The sequence below is a fragment of the Peromyscus maniculatus genome, chromosome X (genome assembly GCF_049852395.1).
Source record: "Peromyscus maniculatus bairdii isolate BWxNUB_F1_BW_parent chromosome X, HU_Pman_BW_mat_3.1, whole genome shotgun sequence".
In the NCBI taxonomy this organism is placed as follows: domain Eukaryota; kingdom Metazoa; phylum Chordata; class Mammalia; order Rodentia; family Cricetidae; genus Peromyscus; species Peromyscus maniculatus.
Genome location: NC_134875.1, coordinates 2232596 through 2254713, shown reverse-complemented (window position 1 = coordinate 2254713; position 22118 = coordinate 2232596). Strand labels below are relative to the sequence as shown.

The following is a 22118-nucleotide window of genomic DNA, read 5'->3' as shown; positions in this document are numbered from 1 at the left end:
CCCAACTCCGCCTCCCATCCCCCTAGGGAGGGGTGGGTGGGTGGGGATCCTGGGCTGTGGCGAAGTCACAGAAGCTTCAGCCCGGGTGCAAAGCGGACGAACACGCCTGGTGCCCCGGGGAGGGGTGTCACAAAGGGGAGGAGGAGCAGTAAGAGGAGGTGGAAGGGAAGAGACAGCCTCTTTCCTTAAGACCTCTAGAGGCTCTGACCTCAGGGGCTAAGGGACTATCCGGAGAGGGAAGCCAGTTTCCTCCACCTGGGCTGCCTGAAGAGGCCACGACCCTGGAGGATCCTAAGCCAACCGATCTAAGGGCCCCAGCACCACTCCAGGGACCTAAAGCAACAGTCTCAGGGACCACTTCAAGGTTTCCAGTTGCCTAGACAACGAGCCCTGGGTCGGAGCAACAGCACTTCCAGCATCTGCCTGCAACTGCAGCCTTGGGCAATAGTCCCAGCCCTCAGCTTGCCCACCAGTCCAGGTGACATGCCGGTGCTTTCTACTCCACGATCCTCGAGGGTGACCACGCTGAAGCGCACAGCTGTGGTCCTGGCCCTCACAGCTTATGGAGTCCACAAAATCTACCCTCTAGTACGGCAGTGTCTGACTCCTGCCAGAGGCCCTCAGGTGCCAACTGGGGAGCCCATGCAAGAGACCTCTGGGGCCACAGCAGCCAGGGCTGGCATGAACCGGGTATTCCTGCAGCGGCTCCTGGTGCTCCTGAGGCTGCTGTTCCCCAGAGTCTTGTGCCGGGAAACAGGGCTGCTGGCCCTGCATTCTGCTGCTCTGGTAAGCCGAACTTTCTTGTCTGTGTATGTGGCCCGCTTGGACGGCAGACTGGCCCGCTGCATTGTACGCAAGGACCCACGGGCCTTTAGCTGGCAACTGCTGCAGTGGCTCCTCATCGCCCTTCCTGCCACTTTCATCAACAGTGCCATCCGTTACCTAGAGGGCCAGCTAGCTCTGTCTTTCCGAAGCCGTCTAGTTGCTCATGCCTACAGCCTCTACTTCTCCCAGCAGACTTACTACCGAGTAAGCAACATGGATGGACGGCTTCGAAACCCTGACCAATCTCTGACGGAGGATGTGGTAGCCTTTGCTGCCTCTGTAGCCCACCTGTATTCCAACCTGACCAAGCCGCTCCTGGACGTGGCTGTGACATCCTACACTCTCCTTCGAGCTGCCCGCTCCAGAGGAGCTGGCACAGCCTGGCCCTCAGCCATCGCTGGCCTGGTGGTATTCCTAACAGCCAACGTGCTTCGAGCCTTCTCTCCCAAGTTTGGGGAGCTGGTAGCAGAGGAGGCCCGGCGGAAGGGAGAACTTCGCTACATGCACTCTCGAGTGGTGGCCAACTCAGAGGAAATTGCCTTCTACGGGGGCCATGAGGTGGGGCAGGTTGAAATGCTGCTTATATGGGAGGGGGGGTGCCTGCGAGACCCATGGCAGCCAGCTGTAAGCAGTGGGGAAAACCTAAGGCCCACTCAGGCTGATGTTAAAGTTGTGATTAGGCACTGGAACAAGCTCAGGGGTAGGCCTTGGATGGCTATAGTCTTAAGGTGCTGAAATGGAGAAATGGCACCACTGGGTGGGAACTTCCCTGTGCTGGCTGCCTGCAACCTCCAGGCCACTTCTGCTTCCTTGGTAAAATTGTCTTGGAGCTTTGGATTCTAATGGTTTGAGATGCTCCTGATTCAGCTCACTCCAAGCTTGCAGTCAACCATTCCTGCAACCAACTGGGAGGAATTAGACTCCTACCATCCGGGAGCAGGGATGGTAGGACACAGCCTGCTACCTAACCTCTCTTGCACCTCTGGGCCCTTTGAAGGCCAGCGTCCAGCAGAGCTGACTGCCTGGGCTGACTGGTATTATGGGCATGACTCAGCCCAAGCAGAAGTTAACAAGCAGAGCTCAGCACAGCAGCTAGTGCTCAGGGTCAAGGCTATCAAAGCCCCAGGCATGCCTGGCTAGTGACTGAAAGGCTTGGCAAGCAACCTTCCTAGCTGCCTCCCTCCCTCCCAGGGATAGGGGATGCCGGGCCCCAGCCTCGGCCAGTAGGCCTGAGGCCTGACAGGCTCCTCCCCCACCCTTCCGCCCAGAGCCCAGCCACTCTATGAGGTAGGCTGGGTCCAGGAGAGCTGTCAGACACTGGGAAAGGCTACTTCAGGCCAGTGCAGGCTTTATTCTGTGGCAGCCCCTCCCCTTCCTTAGGCCTGTGGTTGCAGCTGCCTCAGGCCTTATTCTGGCAACTAGTTTCCGTTCCCCAGTGCTTTGGGCGAGGGAGGGACACAAAAGCACCCATTTCTTGAAAGTCTGTGTGTGCTTCCTGGGTCAGGTAGCCACTTGCCCCAGGACCTTGTCTCATTGGCTCCATATCATATAGAGAATCAGGCTTGTCTTTGACTTTCAGAAAGGATTTGTCTCTACATTCTGCAAAGAGAGGTATCTCTGGTCCAGGTCAGGTTTCAGATGAGGAGAAAAAGTACCTCACCCTCACTATAACCCCTCTCCCATTCTCTTCTGCATACCAGGCTGCAGGGCCTTGGCAAGTAGCCAGGGCCTTGGGTGAGGCACTTGGCACAATATCCATAGCTACACCATCAGCCTTAGCTGGTACTGCTACCAGCTCAAGGCACAAACCTAGATTACCAAGGTGCTGCAAGGTGGTTTACTCACTTTAGGAATGAGAGGCTAGGTTTGAAGAAAGCTGGGCTATATGAGCAGGCCTAGGCAGAGCGTGCAAAAGAAACAGCATGGTTTTTAGAAAGACTTCCTCTGGGCTAGCTTCAGGAAATAGCACATTCAACAATAGAGTTCTCTTGTTGGACCCAGGGACCTTGTGTACACCCTTGGTCTGCTTGTCTAAGCTGTATGAAATGATGGGTCACCGTGGTGAGTTGACTGCCCTTGTATAGGCACATGTCCCACTCTAGTCCCACTAACTAATGTACTGTGGACATGGGCCTCGATTCAGGTTAACAGTTTATGACAGAAGGGAACTAACTGGCTGGCTGGCTGGTAGGCAAACAGCAGGGTATTATATTCTTGCTAGAATTTCAAACAGTGCATATGCATGTGTACACATACATATGTATACAACCTCCTGCTTGAAAGAACTAAGTAAGTCTTAAATCAGCTTTATTTGTAAGAATCTGGTTATCAGGCTGCAGCAGGAGGATGACTGTGAGTTCATGGTCTACATAATGAGTTTCTCGGCACAGAGGGAGGCTGTCTCAAAAATAACAAAAAGGCCAGGCATGGTGGTGTACACCTGTAATCCCAGCACTTGGGAAGCAGAGACAGGGAAATTACCACAAATTTGAGGTTGGCTCTGGTCTACATAAAGCATTCCAGACCAGCCAGGGCTATATAATGAGACCCTGTCACAAATATATAAAAACAGAAGTCTGGTTCTCTAGGGCTGGAAATAAACTCAGTGGTAGAGTGCTTACCTAGCATGCTCAAGGCCTAGAATGCCCAAGGACCTAAATTCTAGCCACCATACCTCAAACCAAAATGAAAATCTGATTCCCTTAACAGCCTGGCCCAGTCAGTCCACATTCCTACACTGCTTGCTATCTCCAGGCAGTATGAGCTTGGGCAGGTCACTTTGTCTCTCTCTATTTCTCTGTCCTGCAATAGACATGAGAATATACACAATGAGGTGTATGGTAGTAAAATGGAGAAAGAAGTGAAAACACTTGACAACCAGTGCCATGCTGGGCATGGGGGTGGGGGCAGAGCAATTTGAAACACCACAGTCATCTTGTCATGAATACTTCCCAATACTTCTAGACTCCTCCAAGGCCTGTCTGACTGTAGCTGCCACCAGAATTGAGAGTATATTTACTTGTTTTGGTGGGAAAATTCAGTGTAATTTTCTCACAGAAAAGAGTCCTGGAAAAGTAGCAGGAAATGGAGCCTAAGTAGACTGAGACTATTTATTGAGTTTTACAAAACCAAGAGCTTTATCATTTGCTCTTCCATGCTGCACTTTGCTTGGTTCAAGGTAGAAAAACTATTGCTCTTGATTTCTGGAGTGGGGAGGCACTAGGAGGGAGCCCAAAGAAATGGGGTCAGCAGAAGATGAAAGGCAACTGCCCTCAGGGGCCTGGATCCAGAAACTGCCCTGGCAGGATACAGAGAATGTCCCAACCACAGCAGTAATTGAGAGGATAGGAGCTGCCCCATAACATCAGACAGTCCCTTACCATTACCCCTGTTTGAGACTTGGCCCCACCACAAATATAGTCTTGAATCCCTTGGCCTTGTGGCCATCAAATAGCTTAGCATGTATGTGGGCCGTACTTGGGGACTCTCACCATTACCCCCAGGAGTTGTCACAAGACTGTTGGATATCTATTGCCCTTGCAGGTGGAACTGGCACTACTACAACACTCCTATCAAGACCTGGCTTCACAGATCAACCTTATCCTGCTGGAACGCCTATGGTATGTCATGCTGGAACAGTTCCTCATGAAATATGTGTGGAGTGCATCTGGCCTGCTCATGGTAGCTGTCCCCATCATCACAGCAACTGGCTATGCAGAGTCAGGTAAGAACCAAGGATCCAGGGACTAGGGCCCAGAGCTCAGCCATCCAATTTTCCCTTCTACACTGAGGTCCTACTGGCCTTGAGATTATCAGAAGTCAGGCATTCCTCAGAGCTCTTAGCTGCCATGTATGCATCTCAGGGTCCTTGGTGCCAAGAAGGCACCACAGACTTAGGAACCCCACATACTACTTTTCCACATGTGTGTACCATTTACCCACCTGTCCTCAGCCCAATTTTAATTGGAGATAAGCGTAGGAAATGGTTTGGGTAAATCCCTTCATGACTCAGCCTTGGTTTCTTCCAACAAGTGGTTCTTACAAATTGCAAGGCCTTTGTAGGGAGTAGGAAGCCTGCCCTACCTGTCACTTTGGTGGTGGTCAGGTTGTCTTTATTTCTGTTTGTTCCTCTACTGGTTTGCAATTTATTCATTCAACTTTTAGTGATTACCCTTGAAAAGGTGAACATGCATTTCTTGAAAGTCTCCTTAGGTTAATCAATAGCTCCCCTCCTCCTAAGCCTTAGAATAGTTTACCTGGAGAAGCAACCCCTATGACACCTGTCATTACAACCCAGCCTGAAGTTTTGTGGGGGGTTTTCTTTTTGTTTGTTTTGTGTTTTGATTTTTGAGAGAAGGCCTCTTATAGCCCAGGCTAACCTTGAACTCAGTATGTAACTGAGTATGACTGTGAATTGCTGATCCTCTTACCCATTTCCTGAGTGCTGGAGATTACTAGTGAGTGCCAGCACACCTGGCTATCATGTGCTTTCATTCTCTATTATGGCTTTGTGTGATCTGTGTAAACTCACCCATATGGATACTGATATCTCTGCTCAGCATTCCCTTCCTTCAGTCATCCTTCCTGATAGACATTTTCAGAAGTTAACTTTCTTTTTGTGGTTTGTTTTGATTTGAAATGGAGTCTCTCTTTGTAGCCCAGCTACCCTTGAACATCCTCCTGCCTCAGCCTCCGAAGTGCTAGGATTACACTGTGCCTGGCTAAAAAGTTCTTTTAGTAAGGGTATCATGAGGTCTTTTGATTTTGGGTTTTTTTTTTTTTTTTTTGGTTTTTTGTTTTGTTTTGCTTTTTTGTTGTTGTTTTGTTTTGGGTTTTTTTTTTTTTTGGTTTGGTTTTTTAAGACAGGGTTCTCTGTGTAACAGTCCTGGCTGTTCTGGAACTTACTCTGTAGGCCAGGCTGGCCTTGAACTCACAGAGATCTGCCTGCCTCTGCCTCCTGAGTGCTGGGATTAAAGGCGTGTGCCACCACTACCCGGAAAATATCTTTCACTCTTTTTTTAAATCTTTTACTCTTATTCCTGAACTAGTAAGGTTAAGCATAAAAATTTAGTGGACAGTTAATTTATTCCAGTCATTTGACAAAATTTCATTGTCTTCTTCCTTCTTGCATAGCTGTTAAATTTTTTTGTTAGTTTAATTATTAGTACCATGCATTTTCTCTCTGGATACCTTTATCATTTTCTTTCTCTTTTGTACTATTCAGCTTTAGTGAAATGTGCTTAGGTGTGAGTTTCTGCTTCTCCTGCATCAGACTTTTATTTCCTTCAAATATGCATGCTTTTCTGTTTTTTCAATATTATGTATATGGGTGTTTTGCCACCATGTATGTTTGTGTACCTAGTGCATGTCTGGTGCCTGCAGAAGCCAGAAGAGGGCATCAGATCCCCTGGAACTGGAGTTACAGACAGTTGTAAGTTCCAAACCTAGGTCCTCTGTAAGAACAATGTGTTGGTCACTGTTCTATTGCTGTGAAGAAACACCATGACCAAGGCAACTTATAGAAGAAAGCATTTAATTGGGAACTTGCTTATAGTTTCAGAGGGTGAGTCTGTGTCCATCATGATGGAGAACATGGCAGCAGACAAGCAGGCATGGCACTGGAGCAGTAGCTGAGAACTTACATCTTACCCAAAAATTGGAGGAAGAGAGCCAGAGAGACTAGGCCTGTCATGGGCTTTTGAAACCTCAAAGCCCACCCCCACCCTCCTTAACATACCTCCTCCAAAAGGCCATACTTCCTAATCCTTCCCAAAACAGTTCCAACTGAGAACCAATTATTCAGAAATATGAGCCTATGGGTGCCATGTTCATTCAAACAACCACAAGCAACAACAGCTCTTAACCAATGAGCCATATTTAGGCTTTTCAGCTTCTCAGTCTTTCTTTTTGCTTAATAACTCTCCAGGTCACCTGTTGTTTTTCTTTCAGTCATGTCCAACTTGAATTTTTTTAAAGCATTTAACTATTTCTGCCTACCTTTATGTGTTCTGCCTTACTCCTCTCCCAAGTACTGCCTCTCTGTGTATGTCACTTCTTTATGTGATTTTTCTCCCTCACCTTTTATGGTGAGCTGAATGAGGGTATAAATGTGGCAATTGATGTTCCAAGTACTTCAAAGAAAGCCTTAGAGGAAGCCACCTACCACTGGGGATGATTTTAGATAAGCTTTGTTTTGCTGTCCTGCAATGGTAGCCCCAGGGCTAGAAAGGGGGTGAGATTGCCTATCTTGTCTGCCAAGCCTTGACTCCAAAGGTCCTAGGATGGTCTGCCTCTAGGAAGTGCTAGCTGCTGCCAGAATGTCCAGGTCACAAAGACATGTTGTCCCTTTCTTTGTCTCACTGACAAAAGAAAAGCTATAGGGATATTGGGAAGAAGGGCTAATGTCTCTGCTGCCTACTGTAGCTATGTCTTTGAAGACACAGTGGAAAAGGGGATATTTAGATTTAGCTCACCACAACTTTAGTGCATTAATTTCCCCTCCCCCATTTCCTGGGCCAGGCCCTGAAGGCATCCATCCTGTTCCCTTTCAAACTTGAACTTTTCTGAGCTGATTCTTTGTACCTTTTCCTCCCTGACCAACCCCAGCCATTAATCCACTTGAGGGTCATATATATCCTGGTTACCTCTTCCCATGGCTTCACCTCCCAGAACCCTGGTCCTTTGATGACTCCCCAGTGGACACTCATTATTTATCCATTTACACCCCCTTTCTTCCGTGTTCCTCACCACATTTCCAGGTTCCATGTGTAAAAACCTTGCTCTGGGGCTGGCAAGATGGCTTAGCAGATAAAGGTGCTTTCCCTGAAAACCTAGTGATCTGAGTTTGATTTCTGGGGCCCACATAAAAGTGGAAAGAGATGGGAGATGGCTCAGTGGTTAAGAGCACTGGGTGCTCTTCCAGAGGACCCGGGTTCAATTCCCAGCAACCACATGGCAGCTCACAACTGTCTGTAACTCCAGTTCTAGGGATTCTGACACCCTCATACAGACACACATACAGGCAAAACACCAGTGCACATGAAATAAAAAGAGATAAATTATTTTTTAAAAAGTGGAGAGAACCCACTCCATGAAGTTGTCCTCTGACCCCTACATGTATGCTGTTGTACATGTGTGCCCACATATTACATGTACATATACATGCATACACATACTACTAATAATAATAATAATTTATTAAAGCCTTGCTCTTCTGTGGGTCATAAGGTCTTGAAAGTCAAAACTGTCAACTATGGAGACTTTAAGGGCATGGCCATGGGATGTAAACTATGACCAAAAAAGCAGGTTTAGACAGGAGTGATTCTTGTAAGAAATCAGAGCTGTCCATTGACAGGAGGTTAGAGACCACAGAGTAGAATGTGGGGGACTGCAAAGTCAGGAGGAGAAAAGTCACACTTAAGAAACAAAGCTCAGTGGGAGCTGAATGAAGAAATCCAGATGTTCAGCAAGAAGGACTGATAAGGTACCCAACAATTATGTGTATGTGGAGGGCAAGTATGTACATGTGAATACAGATGCCTAAAGAGCCCAGAAGCATTGAATCCCTTGGAGTAGGAATGACAGGCAGTTGGAAGCTACCCGACATGGGTTTTGGGACTCAAACTCAGATCCTCTGCTTTTAACCACTGAGCCGTCTCTCCAGCTCCTTAATAGATGTTATTGAGATGTGATTAACAGACCATTCAATTCAGCCTTTTAAAAAATATACCTCAAGCCAGCACACCTTTTATCCTAGCATTGAAGGCAGAGGCAGGTAGATCTCTGTGAGTTCGAGGCCAGCCTGGTCTACAGAGCAAGTTCCAGGACAGCCAAAGCTCCACAGAGAAACCCTGTCTCAAAAAATAATATATATATATTATTTTTATATATATATCGGGTTTTTTTAACCATTGTGTAACCATCACCATTATCTAAGTCCAGAACATTTTGATTGCCTCTAAAGGAGGCTCCAGATCCATTATCAGTCACTCCTAATCTTCTGTCACTCAGCCCCTGGCATCCTCTAATCTGCCTTCTATCTCTATGGATTTGTTTATTCCAGACATGGCATAGAAATGGTATGTGACCTTTGCTGTCTGGCTTCTTTCAGTGAACATAATTGTTTCAAGGTTCATCTATGTTGGAAGTGAACCAGTCCTTCATTCCCTCTTATGGCTGACTAATATTTCATTGTATGCATATACTATAATTTCTCTTTCTGTTCTTTTGAGACAGGCATGTATCATCACATCTGACTTATTATAAATGCTTTTTAACTATATATTCATTGTATGTAATGATAGGTTTCATAAAGATGTGTTTGTTTGTTTTTCTGAGCCAGGGTCTCACTATGTAGCTCTGGCTTTCCTGGAACTCACTATACAAACCAGGCTGGCCTCTGCCTCCCAAGTGCTAGGATAAAAGGCATGCATCACTATGCTCAGCTTTCATAAAGACATTTTCATTCAGCTATATCATGCACTCTGACCATATTCACCTCCTGTTACATTCTCCTGTCTCTCTCCCTGCCCCTGTTAGTTTCCGTTTTCATAAATTTTAGAGAACATGATATTTGTCTTTCTGAGTCCAGTGTGTTTTGCTTAGTATGTTGATTTCCAGTTATATCCATTTTCTAGCAAATGATGTAATTTCAATTTCTTTATGGTTGAATAAAACTCCATTTTATATATGTACCACTTTTTCATTTTCTATTCATCTATTGATGGACATCTAGGCTGATTGCATTTCTTGGCTATTGTGAATAGTGCAGCAATAAACATGGATGTGCAAGTATCTCTGTGGTAGGACTTAGAGTCCTTTAGGTGTTTGTCCAGGAGTGGTACAGATATGTCATATGGAAGTTCTATTTTCAGTTTTTTTTTAAGGATCCTCCACACTGATTGACATAGCAGCTGCACCCATTTACATTCCTGCACAAAAGAAAGGAAAGCGGTTCACCTTTCCCTACAGCCTCCCAGCATTTGTTGTCATTCCTTTTTTTGTAAGTTTATGTTTGGTTTTTGAACTTTCACTATAGACTAGAATCACCTCGAACTCACAGAGATCTGCCTGCCTCTGCCTTCCAATTGCTGGGATTAAAGGCATGTGCCACCATTGCCTGGCAGACTTTATTTTTTTTTTAAGACAGGGTTCTCACTTTGTATCTCTGGTGGGCCTGGAACTTGATGGTAGCCATCCTCTGTAGGATGATGGAGTTTGGTATAGTTTTTACTTCCATTTCCCTGGTAGCTAGGGTGTTCAACATTTTTCTTTATTTTTTATTTATTATTTATTGTGTGTGCATGTGTATGATGTGATAGACACATGCCACACAGAATGTGTGTGTGTGTGTGTGTGTAACTGGATTGCTTGTAGTTTTGTTTTGTTTGGTTTGGTATTTAGTTTTGCTGTTATTTTTAGACAGGGTCTTACTATGTAGCTTTGGCTGGTCTGGAGCTCGCTTTGTAGACCAGGATGGCCTCAAAAATCACAGAAATCCACCTGCCTGTAGCTCCAAGTACTGAAATTAAAGGTGTGTGCCACCATGCCCAGCATGATTTTTTTTTTTTTGAATCAGGATCTCATGTAGCTAAGGCTGGCCTGGAATTCACTATGTAGCCAAGGAGGGCATTCAACTTCTGATCCTCATCTTTGTCTTCCCAAGTGCTGGGGTTTCAGGAGTGTATCCTCATTCCAAGGTACAAAAGGTATTTGATTCATTTAGAATTGTTCTATATAGGCAAGAGATAGGGATCTAGTTTTGTTCTTCTACGATATACACTTCAGTGTCTTCACCCATTACCAAACAGGCTAATTGTTTCCACCTTTTGGCTATTATGAAGAGCACTACTGTGAACATTCCATACAAGATTCTGTGTGAACTCATGTTTTTGTTTCTCCTGGCTATATAGCTAGAAGAGGAATTCCTAGGTCCTTTGGAAATTCACTGTTTAACTTTGTAAGGAACTGCCAAGTGCTTTTCTATTTTCATCTCCTTCCAGCCATGGGTGGGGGGTCCTACTTCTCACCTGGCCAATGTCTGCTCTTAACTCCCATTGCTCCAGCTTCCCTAGTCAGGATGACATATTTACTTATTTATTATGATAGTAGGATGAGGAAGTACTCATAATGCTACACACATGTAGAAGTCAGAAGACAACTTTTGGGAGTTAGTTCTCAACTTCCACCATACAGATCCTGGGGGTCAAACTTGGGTCATCAGGCTTGCTGGTTAAGCACCTTTACCAGCTGAACCACCTCACCAGCCCACCTTATTGCTCTTTATATATCTTTAATTTTTTTTGAGAAAATGTTCCACACTATTGGCCCTGAACTTGAGGCAATCCTTCTTCCTCATCCTTCAGAGTATTGAGATTATAGGTATGTGCTACCACACCTGATTGATATATATCAATCCTGCCTCTACAACCAAATGCTAGATTGCTCTGGACTAAGAAAAGTTTTAGAGGACTATACCTTTACTAGCATGTGGTTTACAAGCATTTTTTCCCAGTCTGTATTGTTGCCTTTGCACTTTGCTGATGATGTCCCTCAGTGCTCAAAAGTATTTATTTTGAAGTTCAGGTTGGTTTGTTTTTCTTTAACTACTTGTGTTTCTAGTCTCACGGCTAAGAAATCGAATCTAAGAACAAGTTTTACCCATTTTCTCCTGTGAGTCAGTCAGTTTTTATTTATGCTGTGAGGTGGAGAACATACGTGTTTCTGTACATCTATCATAACATGGTATGCACAATGCTCATCTTTTCCATGGTAGCTCTGTGACTTTCCACTGTCTCTCCTACCTCCAACCTTGGTTTGTAGACTCAGAAGCCATGAAGAAGGCAGCCTTGGAAATGAAGGAGGAGGAGCTGGTTAGTGAACGCACAGAAGCCTTCACCATTGCCCGAAACCTCCTCACAGCTGCTGCAGATGCCACCGAGAGGATCATGTCATCCTACAAGGAGGTAACCCCAGTGCTGCTCCCACCCTGCCTGCTCTCCCACTCCCAAACTAGTTGAAGTTGAGCCCATGTCACCCTCCTTATAGGTGACAGAGCTGGCTGGCTACACAGCCAGAGTGTATGAGATGTTCCAGGTATTCGAAGATGTCCAACACTGTCGTTTTAAGAGGACCGGGGATCTAGAGGAGGCTCAGGCTAGGCCTGGGGCCATGGTAAAGTCTGGTGTCCGTGTAGAGGGGCCCCTGAAGATCCAAGGTAAGGTACCCTCGGTGCAGAGTGCTTCCTCTGCCTTCCTACCCACTGCTTTGTCTCTTAACATTACCACCCCAACACTCAAGGAACCCTGTATATATTGTCTCATCCACTCAGCACTCATTGCCAGAAAGATCATTGAAAACTAGATCACTTGGGAGGGGGCTGGCCCAGCAGCCTGCATTCTCCAAGCACTGGCTACCAGTTTGGCTGCTGACACACCCTCCCAAGTATGTTGGTCTGGGTTACCAGTTAAGACAGAAAGGGTTATGGACTCTCAGTGCTGGGTATCTTATACCCACACAGATAAATCAAGGCAATGAGGGATGCGGATACATGTATGTAGTTCAGTAGTAGAGTGCTTACCTAACAAAAATGAGACCTTGGGTTCATTTCCCAACACTGCAATAAAATAAAAGGCTTGCATGGCTAGGGATATAGCTCAGTTAGTGTTTGCCTAGCATACACAAGGCCCTTGGTTCAATCCGTACTACCACATAAAGCTGCCATGGTGGTGTCCAGTTTAGCATTCTGTCTAAAATTAAATAAATGAGTAAGTAAATAAAATATTTACGTTCATAAGTGATAGCTAATGCCTGTAATCCCAGCACTTGGGAGGCTGAGGCAGGATTGCTGCATATTCAAGGCCAGTGAGGGCTATAGTATAAGCCCCTGTTTCAAAAACAAACAGAAAAAAAAAGAAGTCAAGGCAGAGTGCAAGCACAAAAGAAATCCCAGCCAGCTGCTAGTTCACAGGAGTCAGGGTACTGCAGCAGTGGAGCTCAGGCATTGTAGCTGATCTTACAATGTTGCCAAAAGGGGTTGTCACAGGGCAAGAGTACCCACTCAATGCCTCGGATTCCAGAGGACCAAAAGGTGGCAGCTTAGGGCATGCTACTTGACTCTGGGGTTATCAACTTGTTGGAAGACCTCTGGTTTTACATGGGGCCCCATACTATTTGAGAACTTAGGGCCTACTATTGAGGTAGGTTAAGCCTGTGCCAAGGGAACTGGGGTGAGCATCAGGGCACAGGAAATCAGAAAAATGCTGTGCCCCTATCCTTCCGTGCCTTCTCTCTACAGGCCAGGTGGTAGATGTGGAGCAGGGGATCATCTGTGAGAACATCCCCATCATCACACCCACAGGAGAGGTGGTGGTGGCCAGCCTCAACATCAGGGTAGGTCAAGTGGAGGAGCATGCCCAACCTGAAGTGCTAACCAGTCTGGACCAAGTAGCTGGGGACAGGGTACACTTCCCAGTTTATCTGGCCACCTGCATCTGTGAACCCTAACCCTTGGCATCTCGCTTAGCTGTGCTAGCAGTGACATTGTCCTCAGGTCTGCGTGGCAGATGGGCCAAGGTCAAGCTGAGAGACTAACGTGTCTCTGACCATGAGTTCTGAAGCAATAATGTGAGTGCTGATAAAAGAGACTAACAATTACCAGGGTTGTCCAAGGGTTACCAAAGTACTCCTGGTTTGATCATTTGTTCATCCTATCAGGCTTCCCTGAACTCTGGGCTATTAGAAACCAAAGATAAATCAGAGACTAGGATGCCCTTAAAAATTACCCACTGCTTGGTGTGGTGGTGCACACCTTTAATCCCAGCACTCAAAAGGCAGAGGAAGGCAGATATCTGTGAGTTCAAGGCCAGCCTGGTCTACAGAGTGGGTTCCAGGACAGCCAGAGCTACATAGTGAGACCCTGTCTCAAAAAAAAAGCAACTAAATAAATAAATAAATTTAAAGAGTCTCTAGTTAGACTCTGATGCAAAGTATAATAAATACCACCAAAAGTTGATCATCATTTGATAAGAGGAATCCCAGTGAAGCTTTTCCTCAAAGCATAGGAGGTAGATAGGTGGACACAACTTGAGTTAGGGGCTAAGGGACAAAGGGACCTGGGCCTGCAGTGTCCCAGCAAGGGAGGAAGCTAGAAAGATGAAAGAGGAAGTGGACTATCAGACCCCTGCCTTCACTGAGGGGTTGGCTGGGCCTGGAGTGGAGGAAGAAGGGCAAGATCCTAGAAAACCAGTTGAGTACATACAGCACATGTCCCTTCCCTAAACAGCATAACATAATGGTATGGTCCCTGATGGACCCAAGGTAGGTAGTTTCCTGCCTTGCCCAAGGAAGCAAAGATACTGCAGCCTGGGTGAACAAATTGAACCTGAATGGAGAGCAAGACTGCCAAGGAATCAGGTGGAAGAGTAGGGCTGGGGCCCTGAGATAGCCTGAAACCCTCTTGCCACTCCTATCCTCCAGACCAACTGTCCTATGCTAGTGAGTCTCCTGGGACTGCCCTAAACAAGCCCCCTGGACTGGGCAGCATTATCACCAGAAATGGACTCTTTCCATATTCTTGAGGCCAGAAGTCTAGCTTCAAGGACTAAGGTGGATTCCTTCTTGGAGAGAATGTGCACCCCAGGCCTTGCCTGACTTCTAGTTCACTGACAGTCCTTAATGTTCCTGGGTTTCTGCTGTGTCACCCTACTCTCTGCCTCTTTCCTCACACACATACACACCCCTCTGTGTGTGTCTATTTGAATCTTACTTCTTTATAAGGACCCCAGCTATGTTGAATTTAACCCACTCTCCTCCAGTATGCCTTAGTGTCCATTTAGCTAATTTTATGTGCAATGGCAGGTCCCACTCTGAGACAGTAGGACATAGTACTTCAGATAAATTCAGGGTACACAGGTCAACCTATCACATTGCTTAAGGTAAATCAAAGACCAGAACCTGGATCTTCCAGGGAGCCCCATGCAGCAACACCCTTATCACTTGCAGATAAGGAACCACCTACACTAAAAAGGAAGGGACTGAGGATAGTAGTGCTGGGGATAGTCATGCCATGTCTACTGCAGGGTGCTGTGCCTCCTCTGTGACCCATTCTCTCTGACTAGCTAGCAGTGACACTAAATGGACTAACCCCTCCTTCCTGCCACTGCTGCCAGAACTCCAGTGCTCAGCTACTCTGGGGTCTAAAAGCCAATGAGGCCCCTGTGTTTGGTTTGTGCTATCGAAGCATGTTAGGGCCTTAGGGGAAAGAATCAAGTCTTGTCCATTCCCCTATATCCTAGACCTGGCATTCAACTGACGCTCTGCATACTGGACCCCATCCCTGTGGCCTTGTAGTCACTTGCCAAGAAATCAAGAGTGTACTTGGTATGGTAGCACACGCTTAAAATCTCAGCCCCTAGGATTCTAAGGCAGGAAGACTGTGTTCCAGACCAACCTGGGCAACATAGCAAGATCCTTCCCACATGCCAGCCTTATATATAGGAAACTAGCTTGCTTGCTTTTCTCCCCTCCTTCCTATCTTACTCACTTTCTTTCTTTCCTTTCTTCCTTCCTTTCTTTCTTTTTTGAGACAGGATCTCATGTAATTCAAGTTGGCCTTGAACTTACTGTGTAGCCAAGGATTTAAGTTGAATTGAACTTGAACTTATGATCTTGCTGTTTATACCTCTCAAGTGCTAGCATTACAAGCATACAAGGTTTATGTGGTACTGAGGATTGAACCCATGGTCTGTGTGTGCTCAGCAAGCACCCTACCAACTGAGCTGCATCCCCATCCCAGATATAGAAAGCTTTGTTGAGACTGGGAAGGAGGCCACAGTGATTCAGGGTATGGGGAAAGAGACTGAAGCTTTGGATACCATGCCCTGATTCTTCCACAGGTGGAAGAAGGCATGCACCTGCTCATCACAGGCCCCAATGGCTGTGGCAAGAGCTCACTGTTCCGAATCCTGGGTGGACTCTGGCCCACATACAGTGGTGTACTCTATAAGCCCCCACCCCAGCGCATGTTCTATATCCCTCAGAGGTGAGTAAACCCATTCCCTGTGTCTTCTCCACCTTTTCCCATCTGTGCATCAGGAGAGTCTGCCTCTCAGGAAAAGATGCCAAGATATTATACCATATGCCAATAGTCAGGAACACAAACTAGTCCTGTCCATTTCAGATCAGGATGGTGGTTCTTACACTCATGCCCACAAATGGGGGTGGTACACATACTTGTGTCCATGCACATAGGTGAGTATATGGACATGTTAGCTGGGGGACATGTTAGCTGGGGGAGTACCTGGGTGTGGTGTGTCAACAGTTGGAAAGATTTGTGGCCACGGCCACTCCAGAGCACAGAGCACTGCTGGGAAACAGGGCTACCTTGCCCCAGTGGACATGCAGCTTTCCCACAGGCCCTACATGTCCGTGGGCTCCTTGCGTGACCAAGTGATCTATCCTGATTCTGCGGAGGATATGCGGAGGAAGGGCTGTTCGGAGCAGCAGCTGGAAGACATCCTGGGCATCGTGCATCTCCGCCACATCCTGCAACGGGAGGGAGGTAGGGACAGGGCATGGGGTCACAATTCAGTCACCCTTTGTCCCAAGACTTTAATGGGGAACCTGTTGCCAACCTACCTCTGGCCTCTTCCCCTAATGGCAGGGGACATGAGTTACCTCAGCATCCAGGAGTTCAAAGTGCCTGCCAGGGAGAAAGGGTAAACAGGTTGCTTGGGTGCCAAGAAAAGTAGCAGAGCACTTGCCTCATTGGCTACCTAGGGAACCCTCTGTAAAAAAACAAAAAAAAAAAAAAAAAGAAGAACAACAACAACAACCTAGGACAATCACCTTGTTAGGGAGCCAGATGACAGCAGGATAGGTTGCAACTGGGCCTTGAGGTACAAAGATATTGGCTGCCTCTGTGAGATACTGGAAGCTCTGAGGCTTTAGGTAACCAACTGATAAGATCAGTTTTGCATTTGAGCAGGCTGACCCTTCTGTAGGTAGGGTAGGATGGCCAGGTATATGTTTCTGTTTGTACAGAGGCTTGGAATGTGAGTGGAGGGCAGAGTCATGGATGACTCTGAGGAAAGCCCCCAAGTGGCTAGAGAAGGTGTTTTTGAGAAGAGAAAGCTTATTGAGGAACATCTCCTGCAGTGCCCTGTGGTTGCTCTGAATGACTAGTACCTGTAGCCAACAATTGAACCTCTTAGGATTGAATTCAACTCTGAATAACAGTACCATGCTAGTCGCCATAATGGTTCAAGTCATTTACAGGTTTATTCCACTGTGCTGTAAATCCCAAAAGAAACAAGCCACAGTTTGGGGGACAGAACGGTTCACTATAGGCTGTAGGGATACAAGCTCTTATACCAAGTTATGATGCTGTGCATGACTTCCATTCCTAAAGTCACCGTATTACCAATATGACTGCAGTAGCCATCACATCCAGTCACAGGCTGTAGGATGGAGGAAAGTGGTGAAGGACAAAGACAAAGAATACTTGCCTTCTGTCTTCCCAGGAAGGTTCCATGGGTACTACATGTATGACAGTGGCTAGAATTAGCACCATGGTTACCATTCACAAGACGACAAGCTAAAATGTTTCACATGCCCTAAGGAAACTTCTAGTCATATAGAAACATAGGGTGGATGATAGGAGAGGAAATGCCACTTCTACCACACAGTCCTGACAAGTCACCCTCCTCACATGCTCACTCAGTCCTCTATGCCAGCATAGTAGCACCAGGCCATGGGATATGACCCAGTTCCACTGGTGAGTGGCCTCTGTTCTGAGGAGAACATTCTAACCATCTCTGAGGCTCTTTGCCCTCAACATCTGCTGCCTGCTGAGGGCAGTGTTGACAGGTTCTTTATTGTCAACCCATTAGGTATCCTGAGGCTGCCATGACTAAGTGCCACAGACTCACAGACTTCAACAGAGAACTTTGTTTTCTAGCATTCTGGAGACAAATTTGGGTGTGGCAAAGCTAGCTCCTTCAGAGACTATGAGGAAGAACACATCAAGGGACTCTGCTCAGCTGGTAGCCAGCCAACTTTTCACTGTGTGTCTTCACATCTTTTCTCTATACATGTCTCTGTGTTTAAATGTCCATTCTCTATAAAGGCACCAGTCACACTTGATTAGGGTCCACCCAACCTGAGCACATTTGGAAAGACCCTCTCTCCAAATCCTTCTGGAGGTAGGACTGTAGCATATTTTATGTGGGAAAGACAGTTCTTGTTCCAAGTCTTTTAGTTATTAGTGTTATAGGCAGATGAGGACACAGAGCAGAAGTCTGCAGCTGGACAAGTTCAGCCAGGGTCAAAGTGCCCTGGCTTTCCATCAGCCTCACTTAACCCTGGTCCTACCCTGACTCTCACTGGGTACCTGTTGAATTGAGCTGAGCCCCTCACCTCCTGCCCAGGTTGGGAGGCTGTGTGTGACTGGAAGGACGTCCTATCTGGAGGTGAGAAGCAGAGGATTGGCATGGCCCGCATGTTCTACCACAGGTGAGCACTGTAGTGTCTTTCAAGGACATTTAGTGATTTGGATCCAACAAGGAAGGGAAAATGGGTGCTCCCAGTAGGAGGAAGACAACTACATGGAGGACTCTCACCCCTCATCCCAGTACAACAGGGCCATGGTTCACAAATGGCTGGCCATGGGCTGGAAGTTGGACAGTGGTGGGGAATCCACAGCTTTTTTCTTCACCCACTCCCACCCTAAGGCCAAAGTACGCCCTCCTGGATGAATGCACTAGTGCTGTGAGCATTGATGTGGAAGGCAAGATCTTCCAAGCAGCCAAAGATGCTGGTATCGCACTACTGTCCATCACCCATCGGCCCTCCCTATGGTAGGTGCTCTTGGAGTTGTGAGTGGGGCGGCCACCTAGGTGGGAAAGCACCTGTGACAGCCTTCCATCTCTCTCCTGTGCAGGAAGTACCACACACACTTGCTGCAGTTTGATGGGGAGGGAGGCTGGAAGTTTGAGAAGCTGGACTCGGTAGCCCGCCTGAGCCTGACTGAGGAGAAGCAGCGCCTGGAGCAGCAGCTGGCAGGCATCCCCAAGATGCAGGGGCGCCTTCAGGAGCTCCGCCAGATCCTTGGCGAGGTTGCAGCCCCAGTTCAGCCCTTAGTCCCAGGTGTCTCCACTTGACTGGGGACCTTGTCCCCAGCCCCTACCCTTTTCCGGGCTCTCGGATCACATGAAGGAAGCTGCAGCTCCCACCCTCCCTTCACTCCCCTGCATGCCTTCCTCCTTCCTAGCCAACTGCCTGCCTTCTCTGAAGATCCCACTCGCGAGCAAGTGGATATGAATGACACTCTGCTTCTTCCCGTCCCCATCCCACCTTCACCCTGAGATCTGCTCCACGAACTGTGCCCTGTTAGGGTAATGTGTCCTTTACTTTTCTCTGGGGAGGGGTGGAGGGTTTGGAAGGCCCTAGTCCTGACCCTACAACAGTATGGCTGAGCCATAGGAAGTAAGCAGGAGCTGCCCCCTTACTGCCAGCAGCCAGAATGTTTGGCAAGCCTGGTGGTTGTGAAACCCAAGTCCTCATTGTTCCTTTGATCTGTCCCTTTGTTGCCATTTCTTTGGGTGGCCAGCCAATGCCCCTGTCCCACAGGACACCCCCTCATGGAAACAGCCGAATGAGGCATAGGATCAGACAAGGTCCAAAGTGTGCCCTTCCCCATGTTAACCCCCAGAACAGCACAGTGTTCCTCCTGAACCATGAGAAGAGTGTAGCCCTGGCCTTCCCACTCCTCCACCTTTTACAACCTAATTTATTTGACTCCCAGTTTATAGCTGTCTGGATTGCCAACATGAGCACCCTGCCAGCACAGGAGGTCACTGGTGGTCCCTTTGGTCTGCCCAGCCTCTGGTGCCAAACCTGGCCCCTCACCAGCCTACACTGCCAGTTGCCACTGGGGGTGCCCTCTGCCGGCTAGGCAGGAGTGAGGGCACAATGTTCCCAGCTCAGTGCCAAAGAGGGGTCATAGGAGGTGCTGTGTCTGCTCAGCCAGCCCTCAACAAGAGGGAGACCCCACACACACTGCCACTGTGTGCCTTTCCTGGGCCCTCAGCCCTCTGGCTGGGTGCCCCCCACAGCCCCCTCAGTAAAAACCTCTGGAAAGTACACTCCTGCCTCCTGGACTTGGTGTCTGGTAGAAGTTCTGGGGAGTAAGCTAGGCATGGTGGCGCACGTCTTTAATCCCAGCGCTGGGGAGGCAGAGGCAGGTGGGTCTCTATGAGTTCAAGGCCAGCCTGGTCTACATAGTGAGTTCCAGGACAGACAGGACTACATAGTGAGACCCTGTCTCAACAAACAAACAAACCCCAGCACTCAGGAGACAGAGGCAGGCAGGATAGGGAGGGGCTGCTGTGGGCAACTCTAGTAAAGCTAAGCTGAGTTCCCATACTGCCCAGCATTCCCACCCTTGTGTTATACCAAAAGAACCAAGAACAGCCATTCAGTTAGAAACCCATGGTGTAGATTCTACACAATATTCACAGAAGCCTGAGTGCCCACATATGGACAAATGTGGCATATCCATACAGTAGAATATTATTGGGCCATAAAGGTAGTGAAGCAGTGACACATGCTACAACATGCACAGACCTTAAAGACATGATACTGACAAAGAAACCAGACACTAATATCCAAGTATTATATGATTTCATTTAAATGAAATTATCCAGAACAAACAAATCCATAGCAACACAAAGCAAATGTACAGCTGCCAGGGCTGGGGAATTGGAAGAATGGATATGGGAAGAGATTGTTTAATTAACACAAGGTTCTTTTGGGGGAAAGTGATGAACATGTTCTGCAACAACAAAGGTAATGGTTATACAATATTGCAACTTTCCAAACCACGGCTGAACCGTGTACTTCAAAGAGACTTCTGTGACTTTCTCCACAAAATAAGTAGATAATAGATGGGTATAGATAGACAGATACATAGATTGCTATTAAGATAGAGAAATAGGTGATGGATTAGTAGAACAATAAGTTACCCAGACATGGTAGCTCAGACCTATAATCCCAGCATTCAAGCTGTTGAAGAGGATTGGCACAAGTTTGAGGCCAGATGGGCTACACAGTGTATTCCAGGTAAGCTAGACCCAAGAGTTACACCCTTTCTCAGAAAGCCAAAAAGAAAAAACTATGCTAGTAGATTCATAGATGATACAGGAAACATGACTTATAGATAGAAAATAGATGGTAGATAGAATGAGAAAGAGAGTTCTTTGCTTTTCTGCTAAACACTCTGACCCACCAGGTGATGGTGGCACATGCCTTTAATCCTAGCACTTGGGAGGCAGAGACAGGCAGATCTCTGAGTTCAAGGCCAGCCTGGTCTACAGAGCAAGTTCTAAGACAGCCAGGGTTACACAGAAAAATCTTGTCTTGATAAACTTAAAAAAATATATATACTGACCAAAGCAATTTTGAGGGGAGAGTTTATTTGGCTTATACTTCCAACAGTCCATCATTAAGGGAAGTCAGGACAGGAGATCAAACAGGAATGGGAGCAGAAACCATGGCGGGGAAAGCTGCTCACTGGCTCACCCTCTGGCCTATACTCAGCTAGCTTTCTTATAGAACCTAGCCCTACCTGCCTAGAGATGGTACTGCCCACAGTGGACTGGGCCCTCCTACATCAATTAACAATCAAGAAAGTGCCCGCCGGGCGGTGGTGGCACACTCCTTTAATCCCAGCACTTGGGAGGCAGAGGCAGGTGGATCTCTGTGAGTTCGAAGCCAGCCTGGGCTACCAAGTGAGTTCCAGGAAAGGTGCAAAGCTACACAGAGAAACCCTGTCTCGAAAAACCGAAAAAAAAAAAAGTGCCCATAGGTGTGCCCAGAGGCCAATCTGGCTGAGGTAATCCCCCAAGAGACTCCCTCAAAGAACTCTGGGCTGTGTTAAGTTGACCCATGAAGCTAACTAGGAAAGATAGATATGATAGATTATAATAGTAGATAATAGATAATAGATAGTGTTGTTGTCAGTGTTCTATTGCTGTGAAGAAACACCACGACCAAGGCAACTCATAAAGCATTTAATTGTGGTTGCTTACAGTTTCAGAGGTTTAGTCCATTATCATCATGGAGGGGAGCATGATGTCATGTAGACAGACATGATGCTGCAGAAGTAGCTGAGAGTTCCACATCTTGGTCCACAGGCAGCTGGCAGAGAGAGAGAGAGGCTGGGCCTGAAATGGACTTTTGAAACCTCAAAGCCCACCTCCAGTGACACACTTTTCCTTCAACAAGGCCATACCTCC

At 47.1% G+C, this 22118-nt stretch overlaps 1 protein-coding gene across 1 annotated transcript; it reads left to right on the top strand.

Annotated features, from left to right (window-relative positions):
- Nucleotides 1-16: 16 nt before the first annotated feature.
- Nucleotides 17-19965, top strand: Abcd1 (ATP binding cassette subfamily D member 1). The gene is made up of 11 exons (XM_042269617.2): nt 17-1383; nt 4369-4549; nt 11647-11789; nt 11872-12040; nt 13121-13215; nt 15720-15865; nt 16239-16384; nt 18252-18336; nt 18555-18680; nt 18764-18969; nt 19094-19965. Exons 1-11 carry the CDS (start codon nt 484-486, stop codon nt 19141-19143), a joined length of 2247 nt encoding a protein of 748 aa, XP_042125551.1. The 5' UTR covers nt 17-483; the 3' UTR covers nt 19144-19965.
- Nucleotides 19966-22118: the final 2153 nt, after the last annotated feature.